The 23,246-nt window shown below is 39.9% G+C and overlaps 1 protein-coding gene across 1 annotated transcript in view; it reads left to right on the top strand.

The window, feature by feature from the left end:
- The window catches only part of Dync2h1 (dynein cytoplasmic 2 heavy chain 1), a 229,932-nt gene that overhangs the window by 123,452 nt on the left and 83,234 nt on the right, over window positions 1–23,246 (top strand). Inside the window, 7 exon segments of the mRNA XM_038323616.1 lie at window positions 78–201; window positions 4,925–5,088; window positions 6,633–6,752; window positions 7,662–7,796; window positions 10,697–10,840; window positions 14,588–14,677; window positions 18,519–18,584. Of these exon segments, the coding sequence (XP_038179544.1) occupies window positions 78–201; window positions 4,925–5,088; window positions 6,633–6,752; window positions 7,662–7,796; window positions 10,697–10,840; window positions 14,588–14,677; window positions 18,519–18,584 (843 nt within the window).

The following is a 23,246-nucleotide window of genomic DNA, read 5'->3' as shown; positions in this document are numbered from 1 at the left end:
TGGTATCTTCATCCATTGTTTATCCTTTGTAAGCATTAAGAGAAGGAACTAAAATGTGCTTTCCTTTATTACCACAGGACAGTAACTTTATCACAGCTCTCGAGTTGGCAGTGCGTTTTGGGAAAACCCTCATTATACAAGAGATGGATGGGGTGGAGCCTGTTCTTTATCCACTGTTGAGACGAGATCTGGTTGCTCAAGGTAAATGTTTGAGTTTCTTGAGTACCAATTTTTAAAACCAGGAACAAGCTTACAAGAGTCTCTTCTGGTGTAGCCACATAAGAAATGCTTAATTGTCCCAGCAATGCAGTGTGGGGCAAAGTTCACACTGTGATTATCCATTGTCATTGCAAGTTGTGACAGTGTATGTAATTGTTGTCCTCGGGGATGCACATTAGACTCAGGACTTTTCACTAAGGGTAGCTGTTTAAGCACGCACTTCCTAAAAAGAAAGCACGTGCTTAGCACACCCGTGACATGTGCAAACAGTTTGAGCACAGCCCCTCTTACTAGTTCTGAGAACTCTAAGAATTTTTCTGAAGCATTTGTCCCAGATGCTGCTTATATACTGACTACTTTTGCAAGCAAGCTTTTTTTTTTAAAAAAAATATTTTTTATGGTTTATTTAACTTTATTTTATGTGCATTGGTGTGAAGGTGTCAGATCCTCTGCAACTGGATCTTCAGACAGTTGTGAGCTGCCATGTGGGTGCTGGGAATTGAACCCGGGTCCATCTGGAAGAGCAGGCAGTACTCTTAACCACTGAGCCATCTCTCCAGCCCCTGCAAGCCAGCTTTTTTTTGAAGATATCTGCACTTCTTCATGAACACCTCATATGGCTTTTCGGAAATGCTCATGAGGTCCTTCCATGCCCTGGCACTATATGAGATAAACAGTGACTTCTCTGGGCATAGCTAACAGTGAGTCAACCCTGGGACTCCCAATTTTTTAGTTGCTCATACTTTATTCACAGGACTTCCTGTGGCATAGATACCTTCGAATTCCCCATGTTCTTGTGATTTTCTAGTAAACTCTTGGCTCATCATTCTGGATTAAATGGAATCATCTTTTTGCCCCAGGAAGCATTTTTCAGGTTTAGCTGTGTCAAATAATTCTGTATGCATGACATTTGGTTAATTTTCATAAGTATTTCATGTACTGTAGATGGAGTCTGCTTGTTTGCTCCCAGCCACCCAGCCACGAAATAAGCACACGGGAACTGTATTAATTAAAACACTACTTGGCCTATTAGCTTATGCATATTTCTAGCTAGCTCTTCTATCTTAAATTAGCCCATTTCTGTTAATCTGTGTATTGCCATATGGTTTGGTCTACCAGTAAGGTTCCATCTAAAATCTGGAATCTATCTCCTCAGGTGGCTACATGGCTTCTCTGACTCTGCCTACTCTTTCCTCCTCTATCTGCTTGGAATTCCTGCCTTGCCCTATTCTGCACTGCAATAGGCCCAAAGCGACTTCTTTTTTTTTTTTTTTTTTTTTATGAGTGTCTTTTTTTTCCTCATTTTTTTTTATTAAAGATTTCCATCTCCTTCCCTCCTCCTCCCCCTTCCCTCCCCTCCCTTCCACCCATACCCCCTCTCCACCCCTCTCCAAGACAAAGAGCCATCAGGGTTCCCTTTACTATGTTAAGTCCAAGGTCCTCCCAGCTCCCCCTATGTCCAGGAAGGTGAGCAACCAAACTGACAAGGCTCACAGTGAGCCCATCCATGCTGTAGAGTTCAAGCTCATCGCCGTTGTCCTTGGTTTCTCAGTCCTCCTCCACCGACAGCCACATTCAGAGAGTCCGGTTTGGTCCCCTGTTCCATGAGCAAAAGGAGGGAGATCATGAACAAGGAAGTCAGGACCGTGAGGAGTGCATTTACCCATTGAGACGGTGGGGCAGATCTAACAGGAGACCACCAAGTCCAGTTGGAATGGGACTGATGGAACAGGGGACCAAACCGGACTCTCTGAATGTGGCTGACGGTGGAGGAGGACTGAGAAACCAAAGCGACTTCTTTATTAACCAATGTTATTCATAGCATACAGCAAGGAATCACACATCAATGTATCATTGAAATTTGTGCAAATTTTGCTCTTTGCGAGTTTAATTTTCTTCGAAGATCAATTGTCATATTTTTGTATGATGTTATTTTTTATCACTTTAGTTTGTTGAATCTTGTTAAGAAAAATATCTGAAAGTCAGTTTTGAATTTGTCTCTTTGTTTTGGTCATGTGGTTTTTGTTTGTTATAGCATACCTTGAATCCTTGTCATTATGAAATAATTTGTAACTCTAGAAGTCTTTCAGGTTTAATAGTATGATGCTACAGTACTATTCTATAGTTTATGGATGACTTGTGTTAACTCAGTGTTTCCATTGCTGTGTCGCATGCTTATAAAAATCAACTTAAACAAGGAAATATTTTTTTGACTCATGGTTTAGAGATTCCAGGCCACCTTAGGATGGCATTGTTCTGGGTTTATGGGGAGGCATTGTATCTTGGAAGGGGTGCTAGAGCAGAGTAGCAACTGTAATGGTGGTCGGGAAGCAGAGCAGTCAGTGATGGGGTTGGGAAGCAGAGCAGACACAGTGATGGGGGTCAGGAAGCAGAGCAGACACAGTGATGGGGTCGGGAAGCAGAGCAGTCAGTGATGGGGTCGGGAAGCAGAGCAGTCAGTGATGGGGTCGGGAAGCAGAGCAGTCAGTCAGTGATGGGGTCGGGAAGCAGAGAAGTCAGTGATGGGGGTCGGGAAGCAGAGCAGTTACAGTAATGGGGTCGGGAAGCAGAGCAGACACAGTGATGGGGGTCGGGAAGCAGAGCAGTCAGTGATGGGGTCGGGGAGCAGAAGGGTCACATGAAAGAGAGTAATTATAAAAGGATGGATGTGTTAATGTGTCGTTTTACCATCCATACCTTAAAATGTCAAGGAATTACTCATATTTAAACATTTACAATAAAATTTGCTTTAAATGTACATAAAAAGATCAGAGAGGTGGATGCCATGTGAACAGCAATGTGATAGTAGATCTTCACTATCAAATAGACTGAGAGATTTCCTAGAGACAGTAAAGCAAACCTAGGTGACACAGGCGGATTTCCAGAGAAGGGAGATGAGGACACCAATGTAATTAACGGTTTAGTTCAGTCCAACAGTGAACTGAGCTGTGTGACTAGACTATGGGAGAGGAGGAAAACTGGAAAGTGGGACCCAGCCTTTTATAGTTACTCTCTTTCGTGTGACAAGAACAGCTAAATGACTTCAGAATTTCAAATATGATACAGTTGTATTCATTACATTCCTCATATTCTAAATCGGCATTCTAGATTGTTCTACATTGGCTTTCCAATCTTACTCATCTCACATGTATCTACTACTTTGTATACTTTAATTACATCTCACCACAGGTGAGTTTTCACAATAATTTCCATGTTTTGTCTGGCTCATTTCCTTTATTTAATGCCCTCTAAGCTCACTCATGCATTAGGAAGTAGCAGTATTCCTTTCTGGTGATCAACAGCAATCCATATGTTTATGTACTATGTCTTCAGTATGCTTGTCTACTGATGGACTCTTGAAGGTTTTCCTCCTTGGCTACAATAGTAATGGTGTGGTGAATGTTTGAAGGTGCAAATCGTGTTTGGAAATGGTGTATCCTAATCAGCTTTTCATAAAATCCAAGTAAGAGATGAGTCCTTCGGAGCATTATGTCCCCAGTAACCTACTTCCTCTAAATAGTTTCCACTTTTTGGTTTCTGCCTTCCACTAAAGCTTCCAAGTCAGGAAGCTATCCCGGGAGAAACCCCTGATTATATCAGACTTTGATTGAGTCATTTCCCTGTGGCCCACTAGCTGATAATCAGCATTTTCACAAGTGTCATTGTAGACATTCAGAGTCAAACCATCGCACGCTGGTTTTGGTTGCGGGTGTATACCTCCGAGAGGGATTCCTGGTCATTGTAGAGTGCTAGTTTTAATTTCTTCAGGAACTTCTATGAAGCTTTTTGTAACAGGACACCACTTTTCATTCAGTAACTGGTTCTTTTTTTTGTGTGTGCCTGTTTTCCCATAGTAGCCATCCACACAGAGGTGAGAGAGCACAGAAGTTTGCCTTTGCATTTACCTAGTGATGAGCAATGCCGAGCCTATTTCATTCTTTGTTGGCCATTCTAATTTCTTCTTTGGAGAAATGTTATTCAGATCCTATTCTATTTTATTTATTTATTCTATTTTAATTGTGTTACTTGCTTTTCTGCTATTTATTTATAATACTTTATAAATTTTGGATGTTGTCTTTAAAATAGTTTGCAAATATTTTCCCTCAGTCTCTATGCCATCTTTTTATTTTGTGGATAATGCATGTCTTTGTAACTACTCAAATTTTTATTTTCCTAGATTTTTATTTTATATCTAAGTACTAGTACAATAAGTACCTTTTAACTAAACAATTTAGATATTGGGAATAATATGTGATTACTTTTGACATATATAAACAGCTCTTTCAGAAAAAAATGGAATATGAACATACAGTCAATATTAAAACAATATCCATTATAAGTAGGTATTCTATTATTACTTTTTTATCCCAGGATTATCTTGATGTTATTTGACCTATGTAAATGCTAAAGTTGAACATTTAGCAGGAACTTAAGGAATAGTGAAATCTGCAAGGAAAGAGCATGTGTTGTCTGTGTGTATGGTTTAAGCACAAAGCCTGTTTTTCAGTAAAATGTAGTTTCTGAATGTTAATGAATTTGTCATAGTTGTCTTTGAATGCCAGGGAAACTCACTGCCATATAGTTTTTTTTTTAGTCTATATGCAGAAATTCTTGCAAACAGTTTTTGAAAACTTTCACAGGAGGTTCATAGACTATACAGAAATTTGAAGACAACTAATTGTCTTTGTATGCATGTTTTTGATAGGTCCACGGTATGTGGTACAAATAGGTGACAAAATCATTGACTATAATGAAGATTTCCGCCTTTTCTTGTCAACAAGAAACCCAAATCCCTTCATCCCACCTGATGCCGCGTCCATCGTGACTGAGGTGAACTTTACCACGACCAGAAGTGGACTTCGAGGGCAGGTGTGTGGGCATGAACACGTACAGAGCTGTGTTTGCTAGGAATGAATTTGTTAGGATAGAATTAATGTTTGAGATTAAAGATGGTTTTTTTAAGCGTACATACTTTTATTTGTACATTCTTTGCTTTTCCTCTGCAAAGAAATGTGTATTGATTTTAGTACCTTCACTTTTTTCACTCATTTAACAGTATCGTCTTCTTTCACTCTCTATAATAACATGTACATCTGTGTAGTTTTGACTATTGAATTTCAAAGCTGCTACTTCAAAATATTCTTTTCTTATGCCATTAGGCTCTCCAAGTATTTATGCTTTGCATTATAATCTTACATATCAATATTTGAACAGTCACTCAGAATTTATTGAAAAATTGCTTCTTTGCTCTGCAAGCTCACCTTAGTAATGGGTGTGAGGAGCTCTGCAGGTCTTCCTATGGCAAGAGCGCAAGGTACAGACAGTTCCAGGGGAGGGGAGCGGGAAAAACATACAGCTTAATAAAAACAATTAAAAAATACTTTTATCACAAAAAAGAAATTTTTTCTAACATGACTGGAATGTTGGATTTCCCTAAGAACAGTATAGGAAGTATAGAAAAATTCTCTTTTAAAAGAATTGATACTATTTTTATTTTCATTGAATTGTTTCTGAAATTGCTTTATTTTCAAATTAGCATACAAAATAGTAGATATTACTATGGCATTTTTGAGGAAAATGTGTTTTTCTGTTTGTCTTTTTAATTGTAATAATATTTGTTGGTGCAAAATGTTATTTCAATGTTGTTTTGATGATGCAAAACATGGAAATTATTGTGCAAACTCACCTGTGATGAGATGTAATTAAAGTATACAAAGTAGTAGATACATGTGAGATGAGTAAGATTGGAAAGCCAATGTAGAACAATCTAGAATGCCGATTTAGAATATGAGGAATGTAATGAATACAACTGTATCATATTTGAAATTCTGAAATAATTTAGCTGTTCTTGTCACACGAAAGAGAGTAACTATAAATAATTTTTGAATTATTTATCTGTGTGTCTACATGTATATATGTATGGGTATCCATGGTCTATGATGTGTATGTCAGGGTCAGAGGACAACTTGAAGTCATTTCACCACATACATTCTGAGGATCAGACTCAGGTTGATCAGGTTAAACTGTGGCAGGTGCCTTCACCTACTAAGCCATCTCACTGGCCCTGATGATGTAATGTTTTAATATGTCTTATATCGTAAGTAAATGTTTGTCAGTAGCTAGTACAAGTTCCATAGTTTTCATATTTTAATAACTTTAGGATGAAATTTTTCATACTTAACAAATACTGTGATTTTTACATATTTGTCATTGCAGTGATTGCTTTTGACATCTATTTTCTGTTTCTTGTCAGGTACAAATGTGGAAATATCTTGTACTTAATTAGAAAGAATCAAATGATGTCACATTTATCACAGTACTTGTTGTATTTTCATTTCCAAGGCCTGGTCAGAAGCTTTATTCTCTTTTAAAGACCATTGCTAGAATTTCTTCTTTTGTTTTTCTCTTTTAAGCTTTTAGCCTTAACTATTCAGCATGAAAAGCCTGATCTAGAAGAACAGAAAACAAAACTGCTGCAGCAGGAGGAAGATAAGAAGATACAGTTAGCCAGACTCGAGGAGTCTCTGTTGGAGGTGATGGCTCTCAGCCTAGTTTCCTATTGCTGCTTGTTTATCAAATACAAGCCACAGGTGTCTGTGACCTATAAGGTGTATGATGTTTCCAGAGTGGTACAAGTTATCTTAAAGTCCCAATTCTAACAGAAAACAAGGATCTCTCTCTCAGAATTAATATCAGAAGGAGTTATTGTGGATGGAAGTTTCTGTCCTGCCTAGTTCCACAGCTGTTCAATCCCAAAGAAACACACAGAGGGGCCTAAGTTAATTATAAATTGCTTGGCCAATTAGCTCAGGCTTATTATTAACTAGCTCTTACAACTTAAATTAACCCATAATTCTTGTTTTACCACGTGGCTTGTACCTTTTCTCTGTAAGGCATTCTTATCTTGCTTCCTCTGCGTCTGGCTTGTTACTGCATCTCTGCCTTTCCTCTTCCCAGAATTCTCTTAGTCTGGTTGCCCCATCTATACTTCCTGCCTGGCTATTTCAGTGTTTTATTAAATCAACACGAGTGACAAATCTTTACAGTGTACAATAGCATTATCTGACAGTAAGTTATAATTAAAATAAACTTCTAAATTAATAATTCCTTTTTGTGTTGTTTCATTATTCATTATATACTTGGGATTTCAAATGACATTAAAATTGGCATGAAATTATGACTAAATATGTAACTGTGTTTACTTTTGGTTATTATATATTAGTATAGTATATAATATTAGATACTAATATATCTAATGTTATATTTGTAAATATAAAACATGCAGTTAATTTGATATAGGAAGGCTAAGTAATGTTGAAATTTAAAAAAATATTTTACCACATTAGTAGTTAACATGTTTACATGCTTCATTTAATTGATTTTCTTAATATTATAATAATTTATTAATTATTAATTTCTTTTATTATTAATTTATTCTGCAGACACTTGCTACATCTCAAGGCAATATTTTGGAAAATAAGGATTTGATTGAATCTTTGAATCAGACAAAAGCAAGCAGTGCGCTTATTCAAGACTCACTTAAAGAATCTTATAAACTCCAGATTTTCCTTGACCAAGTAACTATTTCCTTTGCTGTGTTTTTATGTCAGCTTTTCTTAAATATTTGTGTTAATTTGGTAGAACATGTACAGTCAGATCTTCAGGGGAATGATTTTGTCAAAAATGAAAGCCATTCAAAAATTCCAGAGCCTGGGGTGTGATTCCTGTTTTAGGGAGGCAGGTAAGATGCCTCTCACACTGAGTATGGTCAGCTCCTGTCCACCCTGGTGGCTTCGACATCATCTTTCACCTTGTTCCTTATGGTAGAAATGTGCTTTAAGATGAAGTCAACAGCAAGTGTTTTGAAAGGGGGTGCGAGAGAACATCTTTGCCATCTGTGTCAGCTGGCTTTCTATTACTTTAGTGAATGCCTTGGAAATCAACTTGTAATAAAGGGTTCATTGGTCATTTACTTGTTGCTTCGGGGCTGTGCAAGACAGGCAGCACAGCATAATAGGAAGATTTGGTGAAACTCTGTCTCTCTTGTATGTGTGAGAGAGAGCCTGGGAGAATATGGGGAGTGAGTGTGGGAAACTAGGGTCCCACAGTGGGTCCTCTTTGAAGGCACTGCATTCATTATACTGAGAGCTCCCCCAGTGCCACCTCTTAAAATGTCCTTTCCTCTCTGACAACACCATGGGCTTCAGGTAAGCTGTTAACATGCAGACTCTCAGGGACGAGTTTAAATCTAGACATCTAAACTGTGGCACCATTCGTAGACATCTGTCTGTCTTGGTCCCTCCCTCCGTCCCTCCCTCCCTCCCTCCGTCCCTCCCTCCCTCCCTCCCTCCTTCTGTCCCTCCCTCCCTCCCTCTGTCCCTCCCTTTCTTTTGTATTTTTGGCAGGGTGGTAGGCTATAGTCTGTATTAGTCAGGGTTCTCCAGAGTCACTGAACTTATGGAATGAATCTATCTCTGTATATAAATGGGATTTATTGGAATGATTTACAGGACTTCAGCCTATAAGTCATTACAATAAATCTTAAATATTTGTGTTAATTTGGTAGAATGTGTGTAGTCAGATCAAATCCAAGAGTGGCTAGCTGTGAACAGAAAGTTAAGAATCTAGTAGTTGCTCAGTCCTACAAGGCGGGGTGTCTCAGCTGGTCTTTTGTACATACTGGAATCCCAAAGAGTGAAGGAATAGTCTTGCTAACAACACAAGACCAAGTAGGCAAAGAGCAAAAGCTTCCTTTTTCTATGTCCTTATATAGAGTTCAAGCAGAAGCTATGGCCCATGGTAAAGGTATTTTTTTCCCACCTCAAGATTTGAAGTAAAGACATGTGTCTTCAAAGATGTGTGTTTTCTCACCTCAAAGGTCCAAACTAGAAGTATTCACCCACTTCAAATCAAGCAGAAAATCTATTACAGATGTGTCCCCATTTCTAGGTTGTAGTTCATTCCAGATATAGTCAAGTTGACACCATAGCCATCTCAAGTCCTAACTGGCTTTGTACCCAGCTGGCTTAAGACTTGCAGTGATCTTCCCCTTCAGCTTCCCGAGTGCCAGGATGACAAGGGTGGGTCACTGTGCTCAGCAGATTTTTATCTTAAGACAAGTTAAGTATACTAATTGGGTCATATACTATTTCTTTTCAAACATTTTTCTTCCCTGGTCAGAGTAGACACAGTCAGTGTGAGCATCTGAACCACTCTCTTACAATTGGAATCCTTCTTATGCTGTGATGATTCCATTAGCGAAGCTCCAGCCTTTCATCACTTTCTCTCCTGCACAGTGCGATTGAGCTTTGCTGGAAACTCATATCGCTGTGGATTTTCAGGCAGCAGCCTGACCTTTAGCACACCGACATTCTAGAGTTATTGGGCACGCTGACGTTCTTGAGTGATTTCTGTTCCCCTTGATGACTTTTCTGTTTCTCCTTTTATGCTTCGAATAAAGCTCTGTTGAAACCAGAATAAGACCAAAAACCAAAGCCTGATTCTAGTGCAGTCAATCCCACCTGCCATTGCAAAGCTAACCTTGACAGGCATTGACTGCAGTCTTTCCCACAGCATTGTGAGCACTGTGCCTTCTTATGCAGCAAGCATTGATGGTCTTTAGATGGGAGCCACCAAAGTCATATTTGTATTTGCAGCATGGTAATGAGAAGAACATGAGGCCCCACCTGCATTTAGAACCTTGCAGCCATTTATCCTATTCTCCCATGCTGTTTTTCAGAAAGGCTGGCCCTGTTTTAATAAGTACAGATGTTATGACCACCTCTAACAGTCACATTCCCTGCCTCTGCCCCAACATTCTTTCTTGCTTGAAGTGCTCTCGCAGGATGCCGTGCCATGCTCTTGCATCACCTAAACGACCTGCCCCCACCTACTATTCATTCTTTCTTCGTCTCCAGTACTCTTGGTTTTGACTAGGACCAATCCATGAACCATTTGTGTTTCTACCATGTTAGGGTTAGAAAAATATTTCAAATGTTTTGCTATAATGTGAATGTTTGAGCCTCACGACTAAATTCCTGTGTAGACACCTCTTCTCTGCTGAGGTAGGATTAAGGGGGGCACCTTTGAGGAGTGAAGGTCTTCTAGGTCAGGAGAAAAGTTACCATGCCTCATAAAAGAGGGCAAAGGTGACATTCTTGCTTTCCACTCTGGAAGGCACAAAAAGAATTGCCGGACTCCAGGGATCAGGAAATGAGCCTTCAGTAAACATCAGATCTGCTGGTGCATTAGCCTTGTACTTCCTGCCTCTAGAATCCATTCTGTGTGCTTTCTCAAAGCACTCTGAGTGAGTGAAGACATTTTGACCTCAGCTTAATGCTATTAAGTTACAAAAATTCTTCATCTTGATTTGTTGTGTAAGTAGAGAGTCTAGGGCTAGGTATGTACAGTGGCCTGCAGGTGGCAGTAAAGCACTGGGTGAGATGATCCCTCTTCTGTCTCCACTAACCATCCACAGGAGCGGGATGCCTATCTGCCTTTGGCTGAGAGTGCCAGCAAGATGTACTTCATCATCTCTGACTTGTCCAAGATTAATAACATGTACCGCTTCAGTTTGGCTTCCTTTCTCCGACTTTTCCAACGAGCTCTGCAGAACAAACAGGTAAGTCGTTGTACCCAACAGCTAGAGATGTGCTGAAGAGGCCACTTAAATATTGAACTTACACTAGTACATTTTTGAGAGAGGTTTTATTATATATTTCAGAGGACCACATGTAAAAGTTTTAAACTTCCTTTATAAGAGACCATTTCTTTAATTCTGTTTTATATTCTTGACAAACTATTATAGTGTTGTTTGGAAACAAAGGAACAGTTTATGGTCTAAGAAAAGTTAATAGTAAGCGACCCCTCAAACACCAATAATTCACAAGTGTTTGCAAAGAAAATAAATTGTCTACTTAGTCATATCACCTGAGCTGTTTTCTTGCCATTTGAGACTCTAAAATACACAAAGCATTGTTCTCCACAACAGAGGCAAAACTGTACACTGCTTTAGCAGGCTTGCTCTCCTTGGGGAAGCTTGACAAACTATCTCACTAAGTAGGGATTTGGCTATGACACAGCAGGGATGTGTTCTGTGTGTCTGGGAGTTAGCTGAGACTTGAGGGTATGGCTCAGGTGTAGATTTTTCAGTTCTCTGTTGGGTACCAAGGGAGAAGACTTGATGAATGGTTTCTTCACCACAGAACCACTATGGCAGGGTTGATAGTCCAGCACAGAGTAGATGGACTTCTTATATGATACTTTGGGAACCAAATAATATATTCCGGTGAAAAAGACAGAAATGGAATCACATTTTGTAACATTTTTGCAGACTTGTATTGTCCCAAACAACTAAAAGTCTGTCCATATTCAAAATAAGCAAGTAGACACCACCTCTTAGTGATGGGATGGTTCAGGAAATGGAAAGACACTTAAAGACAGCTGTGGACATGTGTCGGTAACCCACCCTAATTTGTATCTTTAATTTTCCTTAAATTCTTAGAGTTGGGTACTGAGGGGAAAATGCATGTTACTAAGCTCTTTGATGACTTCTGACTACATACTCTTCAGAAATGTGTTCCGTTGGTAGATGGCTGTGCTTATGAAGCCTTTCCAGTCTGTACAGGAGCCAGCACAGCTGCTTTCCTTCCCATGCTCGTGCTCCTGGGCACTTGTGGACTCCCAGTTGCCGTCACAAATCACTTGTGAGAAAATAAATGTAGTTGTGTTTGGTATTTGTACTTTTCTCTTGCTGAACACAGTTTCTACATCTTTTTTTTATGCTATTAATATTTTCAGACTTCCTCTGGGCAGTGGTGGTGCACGCCTTTAATCCCAGCACTCAGGAGGCAGAGGCAGGCAGATCTCTGTGAGTTCGAGACCAGCCTGGTCTACAAGAGCTGGTTCCAGGACAGGTCCCAAAGCTACAGAGAAACCCTGTCTCAGCAATCAAAAGCAAGCAAACAAACACACATTTTTAGACTTCCTTAAATGTTAAGAACCTTACACTTTTGTAATGTGTTGTACCTATTTTTACTTTATTTTCTGCCTTTTCACTTAATTTAAAAAATAATTTTGCAAAACCAAGACCATCAAAATTGTGAGTCATGTTTTTTACATTTGATAGAATGCTGTCCTTTCTTTATTGTTTTGGAAGAGAATCTTCACTGTTGTTGACTGTTTAGTATTTTCACCAAGGATTCTATATATAGTCCTTTGATTATAAACGATGATCTTATTTTCCCAATACCTATCCCACTGATATATATTATTCTGATATTGTTTATATACTCAAATTTGAAGTAAAGTTTTATGTAATAAAGAGCTTTTGCTTTGGGGAAAGATTTTGCCAGCAAAAATTAGCCTGCTGGGCTGGAGAGATGGCTCAGAGGTTAAGAGCACTGCCTGCTCTTCCAAAGGTCCTGAGTTCAATTCCCAGCAACCACATGGTAGCTCACAACCATCTGTAATCGGGTCTGGTTACACAGACAGAGTATTGTATACATAATAAATAAATAAATATATAAAAAAATTAGCCCGCTCTGTCATGGTGAAAAGAAGTATTTGTACAACTGAACGTCATAAGGGACATTTAAGGTTTACACACCATGACTCTGATGAGGATCTCCAAAGTTACCCAGGAAACTGGTAGACATTGGGTGTCCAGGAGACTGGGAGTAAGCAGTGCTGTGGTGGGTTATGTGGCCATTTCCTGCAGTATGCCATTTTTGTGCCGATTTTGTGTAGATGCACCCATGAGGTCAGCCATGAGTGTCTTTGTGTAGTGTTTGCCTTTCTCTGGTATGTGTCTTAGTTTGTGTGCATCTGCCAATGTCTCCATAGTGATCTGTGTGTTAGCCAATAAAGCATGTCACATCTGCCTGTGAGTCTTCATGCATGCTCTTTATTCAGCCTTTTGGATTCTGAAAATCCTCTTTTCCATGTTTTAGAGCCCTACTGCACTAGAGTTTATAGTTCCCTTAAGACAAATAGTAGATTTCAAGAAGACAAGGAATGCTGAAATGTTATTAGCATGGTCCTTAGTTTTGACAGGTATTTAAAAATCGAAAACTATTCAGTATGTAATCAAACAGAGTGATATAATACTGTGTTGGCTGAAACATTTTGGTAAAAAGTAAATATGTATACTTCTCAGTAGCAGTTGTTCTGTGTTAGTATTTGATTGGATAGTACTGACCCATGTATGTGTACATGTGTATAGTTATATGCACATTTAAATTTATTTTCATATAATTTTATAAATATAGAGTAAAAAACTCTAGCTTACAAGTGTTTTAGAATAAAGTCCATTTTAATTCCTCATTTCACATGTGAGGTTATGTAGTAAACAGTTAACAATTGAATTCCTCATTTCCCGTGTGAGGTTGCGTGGTAAGCAGTTAACGTGTGTTCCAGTTCCACACCTTTCACTGGAAACCTAGCTTCATTTTTCTCAACTACTACAATTGTTTTCCCAGTCTTTTTTTTTCTGTAGTTACAAACACAAAAGTATAAGCTGCTTAGTCTAATTTAATGCCAGAGCTGAAGTTTACAAGCCATGTATTCCGTAATGACTTCCGAAGGGATGTGGTAGTAGAACTCTTGTGCTCTATCCCCATTTCCAGCCAGTCAACCCTGTCTTCTTTGTCTAGTTCACATCTGTTTATTTTGAGTGTATGTGTGCATTTGTGTGTGCGCATGCATGTATACATGAGTGTGTGTGTGTGTGCATGCATTTGTAGGTTACACTCAAGAGTTGTTTTCTCCTTCTGTGTGGAAGCCTCAGCAGCAAGCTCCTTTGCCTACTCATCTCGATGGTCCTAGTTTTTCTAAATCAGTGGAGATAATAATCAGTAATACACTAACATTGTGACAGTTATCTAGAACACAATTCCAGAGTCAATCTGAGCACTGGAGGTATGGGTTTTATTGTACAACTTTCCAAGTTCATATTAAAGTTTGTCCCACCTGAGCTGAATTGGTAAATCAGATTCAAGTCTTTTAATTAGCCTTACCTCATGTTGAAATAGGTTGTGTTTTTAATGCTATTGCTATCAGAGTGATGTGTGGTAGTTGAACTAGTACTATTGGGAGTTTCATTATTTTTATTATTTCTATTTTGAAATTGATTGTAATCTTCATTTATTAAAAGCTTTGATTTTATAAATTTAAAGAAATTACATAGTATAAAATACTGCATTATTGTACAATATAATGCACTTATTTAATTTCTTGGGATTTGTGGACAAGGGTGTTTATTTCAGAACCAACTTTGAGTGTGAAGAATAATTTTTAAAAGTTATTCAGCTATAAAATATATGTAAATGTTGCTAAATTTCTTAATGGATTTTCAAATTCTAATCTACAGGACTCTGAAAATACAGAACAGAGAATCCAGTCTCTTGTCAGCTCACTGAAGCATATGGTGTATGAATATATATGCCGGTGCCTGTTTAAGGTAAGAATTCATCAGATATAAACTGCTCCTCACTCCTCTGTCAATGAAATGGGCAGTTGTGTTGACAGACTCTAACTTCTCACCACATACCAAAATGTAGCCATAAGGAAAAAAGACAAGGTGAGGACACTAGGCTAGCTGCACGTCTGTTGTAAGGTGGATGGGCCTGCTCGTTAGTCCCATCTGCCCAGCTAGCTTACACCCGAAATAACCACACAGAAACTATATTAATTAAAACACTGCTTGGCCATTAGCTCTAACTTTCTATTAGCTAACTCTTACATATTAATTTAACCCATCTCCATTAATCTGTGTATCCTCATGTGGCAGTGGCTTACTGGAGATTCTAACCAGCATCCATCTCAGGCAGAGGATCCATGGCTTCTCCTCTGACTCTGCTTTCTTCCTCCCAGAATTCAGTTCTGTCTTCTCTGCCTACCTAAGTTCTGCCCTATCAGGCCCAAAGCAGTTTCTTTATTCATTAACCAATGAAAGCAACACACAAACAGAAGGAACTCCTACACCACATGTCCTCGGTGGTCTTGTGCTTACTAAAAAGGAGGTTAACCATGGGTAACATGTGTCATTTCCCAGCCCAGGTTCCTCATCCTCAGGTCTAGTATCATCTGGGGACATGTCTGTGTGAAGTGGCTGTTCTGTGCCTGTGAGATATTCACCATCCCTGTGGCTGTTAGTTGCTAATAACATGCCCTCCTTTTTCTCTCATTTATGAACACCTAGTGTTTCTAGGCATTGCCTAGTGTCCTCTGGTGTCTTAGTGACTTTTCTAATTCTGTAAAGAAACACCATGACCAAGGCAATTTATAAAAGGAAGCATTTCCAGTAGGTGAGAGTCCATGACCATCATGGTTGGGGACTGTGGCAGCAGACAGACCAGCATTGTGCTACAGCAATAGCATTGTAGCTACAGCAATCCACCAGCGGGGTCAGAGAGAGCTAATTGGGAATGATGTGAGTTCTTTTGGAAACCTCAAAGCCCACCATTCCCAGTGACACACCTCCAAGGCCTCACCTTCTCAAACAGTTCTACCAACTGCGGAACCAAGTATTCAAACTCATCATCAGCCTGTGGGGCATTCTCCTTTAAACCCTACAGCCTGCATTGGGTGGTGCAGTTTTAACTTGCTGCTAGAGTCACAGGGCGGAGAGTTGCTATCTTCTGAGTTATGAAGAGCGACTTTCTGAAGATGCCTTCCTCAGGAAGGATCTAGAACAGTGTTCAGTGTGAGACTCCGGAGACTTAAGAACCAAGTTTAGGCCTTTAGAGCCAGTCCTTGGGGCCAGCTCACGACATAAAGAGCTCCCACAAACCCGAGTTTAAGGAGCTGTTAGCACAGTTCAATGCTGCAGACTCAGGAAGTCCTGAATGCTGTGTTGTGTTAGTCGAGGCAGAGCTGACCCTCAGTGCAGAACTTCTGTACATTTGTACAGAAGTCCTCTTTCAGTGGGAACTGTACCTCTTCCTTCCAAAGGCCTTATGGCTCACCAAGGTTCTGAAAGCTCCCCCTTAGACCTCGATTTTATGTTGTGGAAGACTGAATTGTGAGCGGACTCTGTCCTTGTAGACATCTCTGGTTTTACGTTGTGGAAGACTGAATTGTGAGCGGACTCTGTCCTGGGAGGAGCATTAGGGAACATTGAGAAGCTCTGGGAGGAGATTTAGGGGAAACTGGGAAGAGCACTGGGGAGCATTAGAGGGAGCTTTTGGAGGAGAGGAGGGAGTACCAGAGAGAGGCACTGGGAGGAGCTGTGGATGGAGCACTCAGGAACACTCTGAGGGAAGCGCTGAGGGGAGCTCTGGGAGAGATGTCGGTAAGTTACCTCTTCCTTGTACAATACTGCTTTCAGAGATCTCAGATGTAGAGAGAACAGTGGGTGAGAAAGAAAAATTTTTCTTCCTTTTGTATTTTCTGTGTAGTTTACTTTGCCTTCCTTTCTAAATGAATTTGCTCATTTGAGTATCATTCAGGTGGATATTGTTTTTAAACAAACTATTACTAATACCTCATGATTATTAACTAATGACTTATACTCTTAAAAACTTTATAATCTATTGAAATGGGTCTTAATAATTTAGGTAGTTTCCTTCTACTTAGATGATTCTGGCTTTCCATGTTCTGCCCCCTCTTCCTCGCTGTGTCATAAATGTGCATAGAGTCACCCATTAAAATGCCCAAGTTAGGGGCAGACCCAGAGCAAGGGCTTGAGTTCTGTGCTGTCTCATCTCCTTTGCCATGGCTTAGGGTTTTCTCTCTTGGGTGCTAGGAGCCTGGTGCTTCTCAGTGAACAGATTTGAAAGGGTTTACTACTGTAGAACAGCCTTAGATTTGGTAGCTTCCAGTTTTTACTGTCTCTTGAGAATTATAGGATTAGAAGAATAGTTTTGATGTGTGTTTCCTGTTCAATATTATGCAGTTTGCCATCAGTCTGCCATTATGTCTGAGTGTTATTACCATATTGATGTGGTAGGTAAGAACCATATGTGCAATTAATGCCTGCAATAGCACTATATAGTTCTAAGAGATTTTGAATTAACTTCTCTTTACTTGGATGTAGAGAGGGTGCTGAAGTTACGATTAAAAAGCATTCTACTTAATGCTGATGCTTGAGATTTCTTGATAGCAGGTGGATGACCAGTGAAACACTGAGTAGAAACATGAACTTGTTCTATTACATTTTATGAAGACTCACACTATGCTCACCCACATCCAATGGATTCCTTTAGTTATTTCCTGGAGTGTTGCATGTAATTGAATGGAATGTGGTGGACACCCAGTGTCCTCGTCATCTTTTGTTTATCTTCCTTCCTTCAGTCAGTAGGGTCCATTGGGCTTTTTGGAATAGATTCTAACAGAACACAAACATATTGAGATAAATTGAGACTGAACTAAGATGATAAGCAAAGGCAATGAGAGATTTTATGAATCTAAAATATTTGCTCAATTGTGGATGATGACAAAATTTCTTTTTAAAAAACAAGACTGAGCACTTCTTAGTTTGATTCATCCATCTGTAATCTTACTTAACTTGATTGGAAATAATGTGCCTCACTTACACTTCTCTCCCCATCTTTGCGTTGTGGCTTTTGTTTCATTTTTGACTCTTGGTTCTTCCTTATGACATCCTTGTTAACTGTTTTGACTAAGGGATTCATCATTACAACTAGACAACCAGAAGGACATCAAACAATGATTTATTCTGCCATTTCCACCTTTAAAAATGATGGAAGGAGATTGTGGCTGGCCTGGTTGTAGAACATGTATCAACCTTGCATCAGGATGTATGACACTATAATTCTATGTTGTCCCCTAAAGTGAAAATAGCTCCTGTAACCAGGAAGCAAGGAGGAGACCAAGCACCTTACTGTTACTGACCACACATTCTCACCAGTGTTGGGTGACGTTTGCTCTGTGGTTATTAGCTTTAGCTTACATATCCCAGGGAATGATTGGAGGCTTGTAGAGTGGTAGAAGATTTCCTGCTTTCTGTATCGTGATGTCACTGTAGTGTTCTGAGTGCAAAGGAAACAATGACTGGACAAATACAATAAATGCTCTGAGTTGTGTGTGTGTGCATGTGTGTTGTAAGGGGTAACACAGTGACAGAGGTACCAAAGTCATGTGTTTAATCATCTTGTTAATATTCTGTTTGTTTATTCTCTTAATCAAGAGACAGTTTGAATATTTGTTTTTTCTATGTGTGTAGAACCTGAAGTCACTTGTTATTACTGGTGAAAAAAAAAAAACAATATAGAACGATAGCATCCAAAATTTAAAGACACTTAAGAAATAGCAAAGTGTAACCCTGTTTTTCTTTGCAGGCTGATCAGTTGATGTTTGCTTTGCATTTTGTTCGAGGTATGCATCCTGAACTTTTTCAAGAAAATGTAAGTATTATTGAAAGAAGGAAATCTTGGAACTACAGAGAAATCCGCTAACAGACAGGGTTTTCTTAAGTTAGAGATGACTTAGGCTGGAGTTGTCTGCACATCAGCTGGTGTTTTCTGAGTGATCGGTGTGAGGTGCTGTTTGAAGGTCTTTTCCCTGATGTACACTCAGGATTGCAGGTTACGGAAGGAAAGGAGTCTAAGTGATTTCCCAGGGTACTTGGGTTACTGTGAACCCCGTGCACTTACTCGGGTGGGGTATCGGAAGAGTCAATCTTCTGGCTTTCCTGTCTGAAGTAGTGCAACTGAGAAAGGGGAAGTGGTAATATGGGCGCACAGTTGTGTCATCTGTCACCATCGCTCACCTATCAGGAGTTAGCAGGTAAAGTGGGGGTGGGGTGGAGTACACAGTTATCACATGAGCCCATAGGGTCATGTCGTGTTCTTTGTCCAGCATCTTTTTTCTGGTCTGCCATATAACCACATCTAATATGATACTCACTGGAGCTAGAACTAATTTTAAAGGGATTGTGATAGTGTTCTTTTTATTGCTGTATGAATATCATAGATGGAGAATTGAGTAGCAAGGGGGCTAAGAGAGTCCAGTCTGTCACCTCCAGCTCTACCTGGTCAGGTTGTAACTGTCTTCTGGATTTTCATATTCACAGCTCTGTCTGCTCTTGTCATCTCCAATTCCACACACATGTTGTTGCTCATTTGCTTGCCTTTTCCTGAATTGATTAACTGGGCTCTAATAATTTTATCAACTTAGCTAGCTTTCATATAATTTTGAAAAGTATAATTTGTATGTTTTCAGGCCTTCTCTGTTCTATCATGCCTTCCTGGAATACTTTTCTTAATTTCCGCAGCACAAACAAGTTTTAACCTTGGTAGACTTCACTTGTGTGTATGAGTGAGCAGTGGTGCATGGAAGAACAACAGTTAAATGTCTGGATGATGAGTGTGCCACACGAGGTACACACGTGTTTGTGTCTTAGTACAGTTCCCTCTGCCCTACATGGCGAGTGTGCCATATGAGGTACACACGCATTTCTGTCTTAGTATGGTCACCTCTGGTGGCTTTCACGTTATAGTACACATGACTCCCTAATGCTGACCTGCTTGCAGAAGTGGGAGGTGCTTTCTTTTTTTTTTTCTTTCTGTGGTCTTTATTTTCTTTTATCTTTTTTTTTCCAGTTTATTTATTTTTTTATTAAAAATTGCCATCTCCTCCCCTCCTCCTCCCCCTTCCCTCCCCTCCCCTCCACCCACACCCCCACTCCCTCCCTCTTGAGGCCAAACAGCCATCAGGGTTCTCTACACTATGTTGAGTCCAAGGTCCTCCCAACTCCCCCCAGGTCCAGGAAGGTGAGCAACCAAACTGACAAGGCTCACACAGAGCCTGTCCATGTCATAGAGACCAAGCCCATCGCCATTGTCCTTGGCTCCTCGGTCAGCCTCCACCATCAGCCACACTCAGAGAGTCCGATTTGGTCGCATGTTCCATCAGTCCCATTCCAAGTGGACTTGGTGGTCTCCCATTAGTTCTGTCCTGCCGTCTCAGTGGGTGAATGCATCCCTCATGGTTCTGACTTTCTTTCTCATGATCTCTCTCCATCCGCTCCTCATCAGAACTTTGGGAGCTCAGTCCGGTGCTCCAATGTGGGGCTTTTTCTCTATCTCCATCCATCGCCAGGTGAAGGTTAAGGCTCACAGTGAGCCCGTCCATGCTGTAGAGTTCACATTCATTGCCGTTGTCCTTGGTTTCTCAGTCCTCCTCCACCGTCAGCCACATTCAGAGAGCCCGGTTTGGTCCCCTGTTCCATCAGTTCCATTCCAACTGGACTTGGTGGTCTCCCGTTAGATCTGTCCCACCGTCAAAATAGGTAAACGCACTCCTCACGGTCCTGACTTCCTTGCTCATGATCTCCCTCCTTTTGCTCCTCATCAGGACCTTGGGAGCTCAGTCTGGTGCTCCTATGTGGGGCTCTGTCATTTTCTCCATCCAATGACAGGTGAAGGTTCTATGGTGATATGCAAGATATTCATGAGTATGGCAATAGGATCTGGACATTTCTGGCACCCTCTCCTCAGCTGCCCAAGGACCTAGCTGGGGGCGTCCTCTGGACACCTGGGAACCCCTCTAGAGTCAAGTCTCTGCCAACCCTAGAATGGCTCCCTTAAGTAAGATATATAATTCCTTGTTCCCAGATCCACCCTTCCTATATCCCAACCATCCCTTAAGTGTCTTTTGGCCATTCGAACTTCTTCTGTTGAGAATTCTCTGTTGAGTTCAGCGCCCCATTTTTTAATTGGGTTCATTAGCATTTTAAAGTCTAGTCTCTTGAGTTCCTTATATATTTTGGAGATCAGACCTTTGTCTGTTGTGGGATTGGTGAAGATCTTTTCCCAGTCAGTAGGCTGCCTTTTTGTCTTAGTGACAGTGTCCTTTGCTTTACAGAAGCTGCTCAGCTTCAGGAGGTCCCATTTATTCAATGTTGCCCTTAATGTCTGTGCTGCTGGGGCTATACGTAGGAAGCGGTCTCCTGGGCCCAAATGTTATAGAGTACTTCCCACTTTCTCCTCTAACAGGTTCAGTGTGTTCAGATTGATATTGAGGTCTTTAATCCATTTGGACTTGAGTTTTGTGCATGGTGATAGACACGGGTCTACTTTCATTCTTCTACAGGTTGACATCCAGTTATGCCAGCACCATTTGTTGAAGATGCTTTCTTTCTTCCATTGTGTGCTTTTAGCTCCTTTATCAAAAATCAGGTGTTCATAGGTTTGTGGGTTAAGACCGGGTCTTCTATTCGATTCCATTGGTCGACTTCTCTATTTTTATGCCAATACCAAGCTGTTTTCAATACTGTAGCTCTGTAATAGAGTTTGAAGTCAGGGATGGTAATGCCTCCGGAAGTACCTTTATTGTATAAGATTGTTTTGGCTATCCTGGGTTTCTTGTTTTTCCATATAAAGTTGATTATTGTCCTCTCAAGATCTGTGAAGAATTTTGATGGGATCTTTAAGGGGATTGCATTAAATCTATAGATTGCCTTTGGTAGTATTGCCATTTTTACTATGTTGATCCTCCCAATCCAAGAGCAAGGGAGATCCTTCCATTTTCTGGTATCCTCTTCAATTTCTTTCTTCAAAGACTTAAAGTTCTTGTCAAATAGGTCTTTCACTTCCTTGGTTAGAGTTACCCCAAGATATTTTATGCTATTTGTGGCTATCGTGAAAGGTGAAGCTTCTCTGATTTCTTTCTCTGCTTCCTTATCCTTTGTATATAGGAGGGCGACTGATTTTTTGGAGTTGATCTTGTAACCTGCCACGATACTAAAGGAGTTTATCAGCTGTAGTAGTGCTTTGGTGGAGTTTTTTGGGTCGCTTATGTACACTATCATATCATCTGCAAATAATGAAAGTTTAACTTCTTCCTTTCCAATTCGAATCCCCTTGATCCCCTTGTTTTGTCTTATTGCTATTGCTAGAACTTCAAGTACTATATTGAAGAGATAAGGAGAGAGTGGACAGCCTTGTCGCATTCCTGAATTTAGTGGGATGGCCTTGAGTTTCTCTCCATTTAATTTGATGTTAGCTGTCGGCTTGCTGTAAATAGCCTTTATTATATTTAGGAATGACTCCTGTATCCCTAATCTCTCCAAGACCTTTATCATAAAGGGGTGCTGAATTTTGTCAAATGCTTTTTCTGCATCTAATGAGATGATCATATGGTTTTTATCCTTCAGTTTATTTATATGATGGATTACATTGATAGATTTTCGTATGTTGAACCAGCCCTGCATCTCTGGGATGAAGCCTACTTGATCATAGTGGATAATTTTTCTAATGTGTTCTTGGATTCTGTTTGCCAGTATTTTATTGAGAATTTTTGCATCGATGTTCATGAGTGAGATTGGCCTGTAATTCTCTTTCTTGGTTAAGTCTTTGTGTGGTTTAGATATCAGGGTAATTGTAGCTTCATAAAAGGAATTTGGCAATGACTGTTCTGTTTCTATATTATGAAATACCTTAAGGAGTATAGGTATTAGGTCTCCTTGGAAGTTCTGGTAGAATTCTGCATTGAACCCATCAGGTCCTGGGCTCTTTTTGGTAGGGAGGTTTCTGATAACAGTTTCCAATTCTTTGCGACTAACAGGACTATTTAGAGCATTTACCTGGTCCTGGTTTAACTTTGGTACATGGTACTTATTTAAAAAAGTGTCCATTTCTTTTACATTTTCCAATTTTGTGGCATACAGGCTGTTGTAGTAAGATCTAATGATTCTTTGGATTTCCTCTGTGTCTGTGATTATGTCCCCTTTTTCATTTCTGATCTTATTAATTTGTGTGTTCTCTCTCTGCCGTTTGATTAGTTTGGCTAGGGGTTTGTCAATCTTGTTGATTTTCTCCAAGAACCAGCTTTTTGTTTCATTGATTCTTTGGATTGTTTTCTGTGTTTCTATTTTGTTGATTTCTGCCCTCAGTTTGATGATTTCCAGTCTTCTACTCCTCCTAGGTGAGTCTGCTTCTTTCTTTTCTAAAGCTTTCAGGTGTGCTGTTAAGTCTCCAATGTGTGCTTTCTCCGTTTTTTTTAAGTGGGCACTTAGTGCTATGAATTTTCCTCTTAGCACTGCTTTCATAGTGTCCCATAAGTTT

The sequence above is a fragment of the Arvicola amphibius genome, chromosome 3 (genome assembly GCF_903992535.2).
Source record: "Arvicola amphibius chromosome 3, mArvAmp1.2, whole genome shotgun sequence".
In the NCBI taxonomy this organism is placed as follows: domain Eukaryota; kingdom Metazoa; phylum Chordata; class Mammalia; order Rodentia; family Cricetidae; genus Arvicola; species Arvicola amphibius.
Note: the sequence above shows the minus strand (reverse complement) of the source record. Positions and strands in the feature narration are given on the sequence as shown.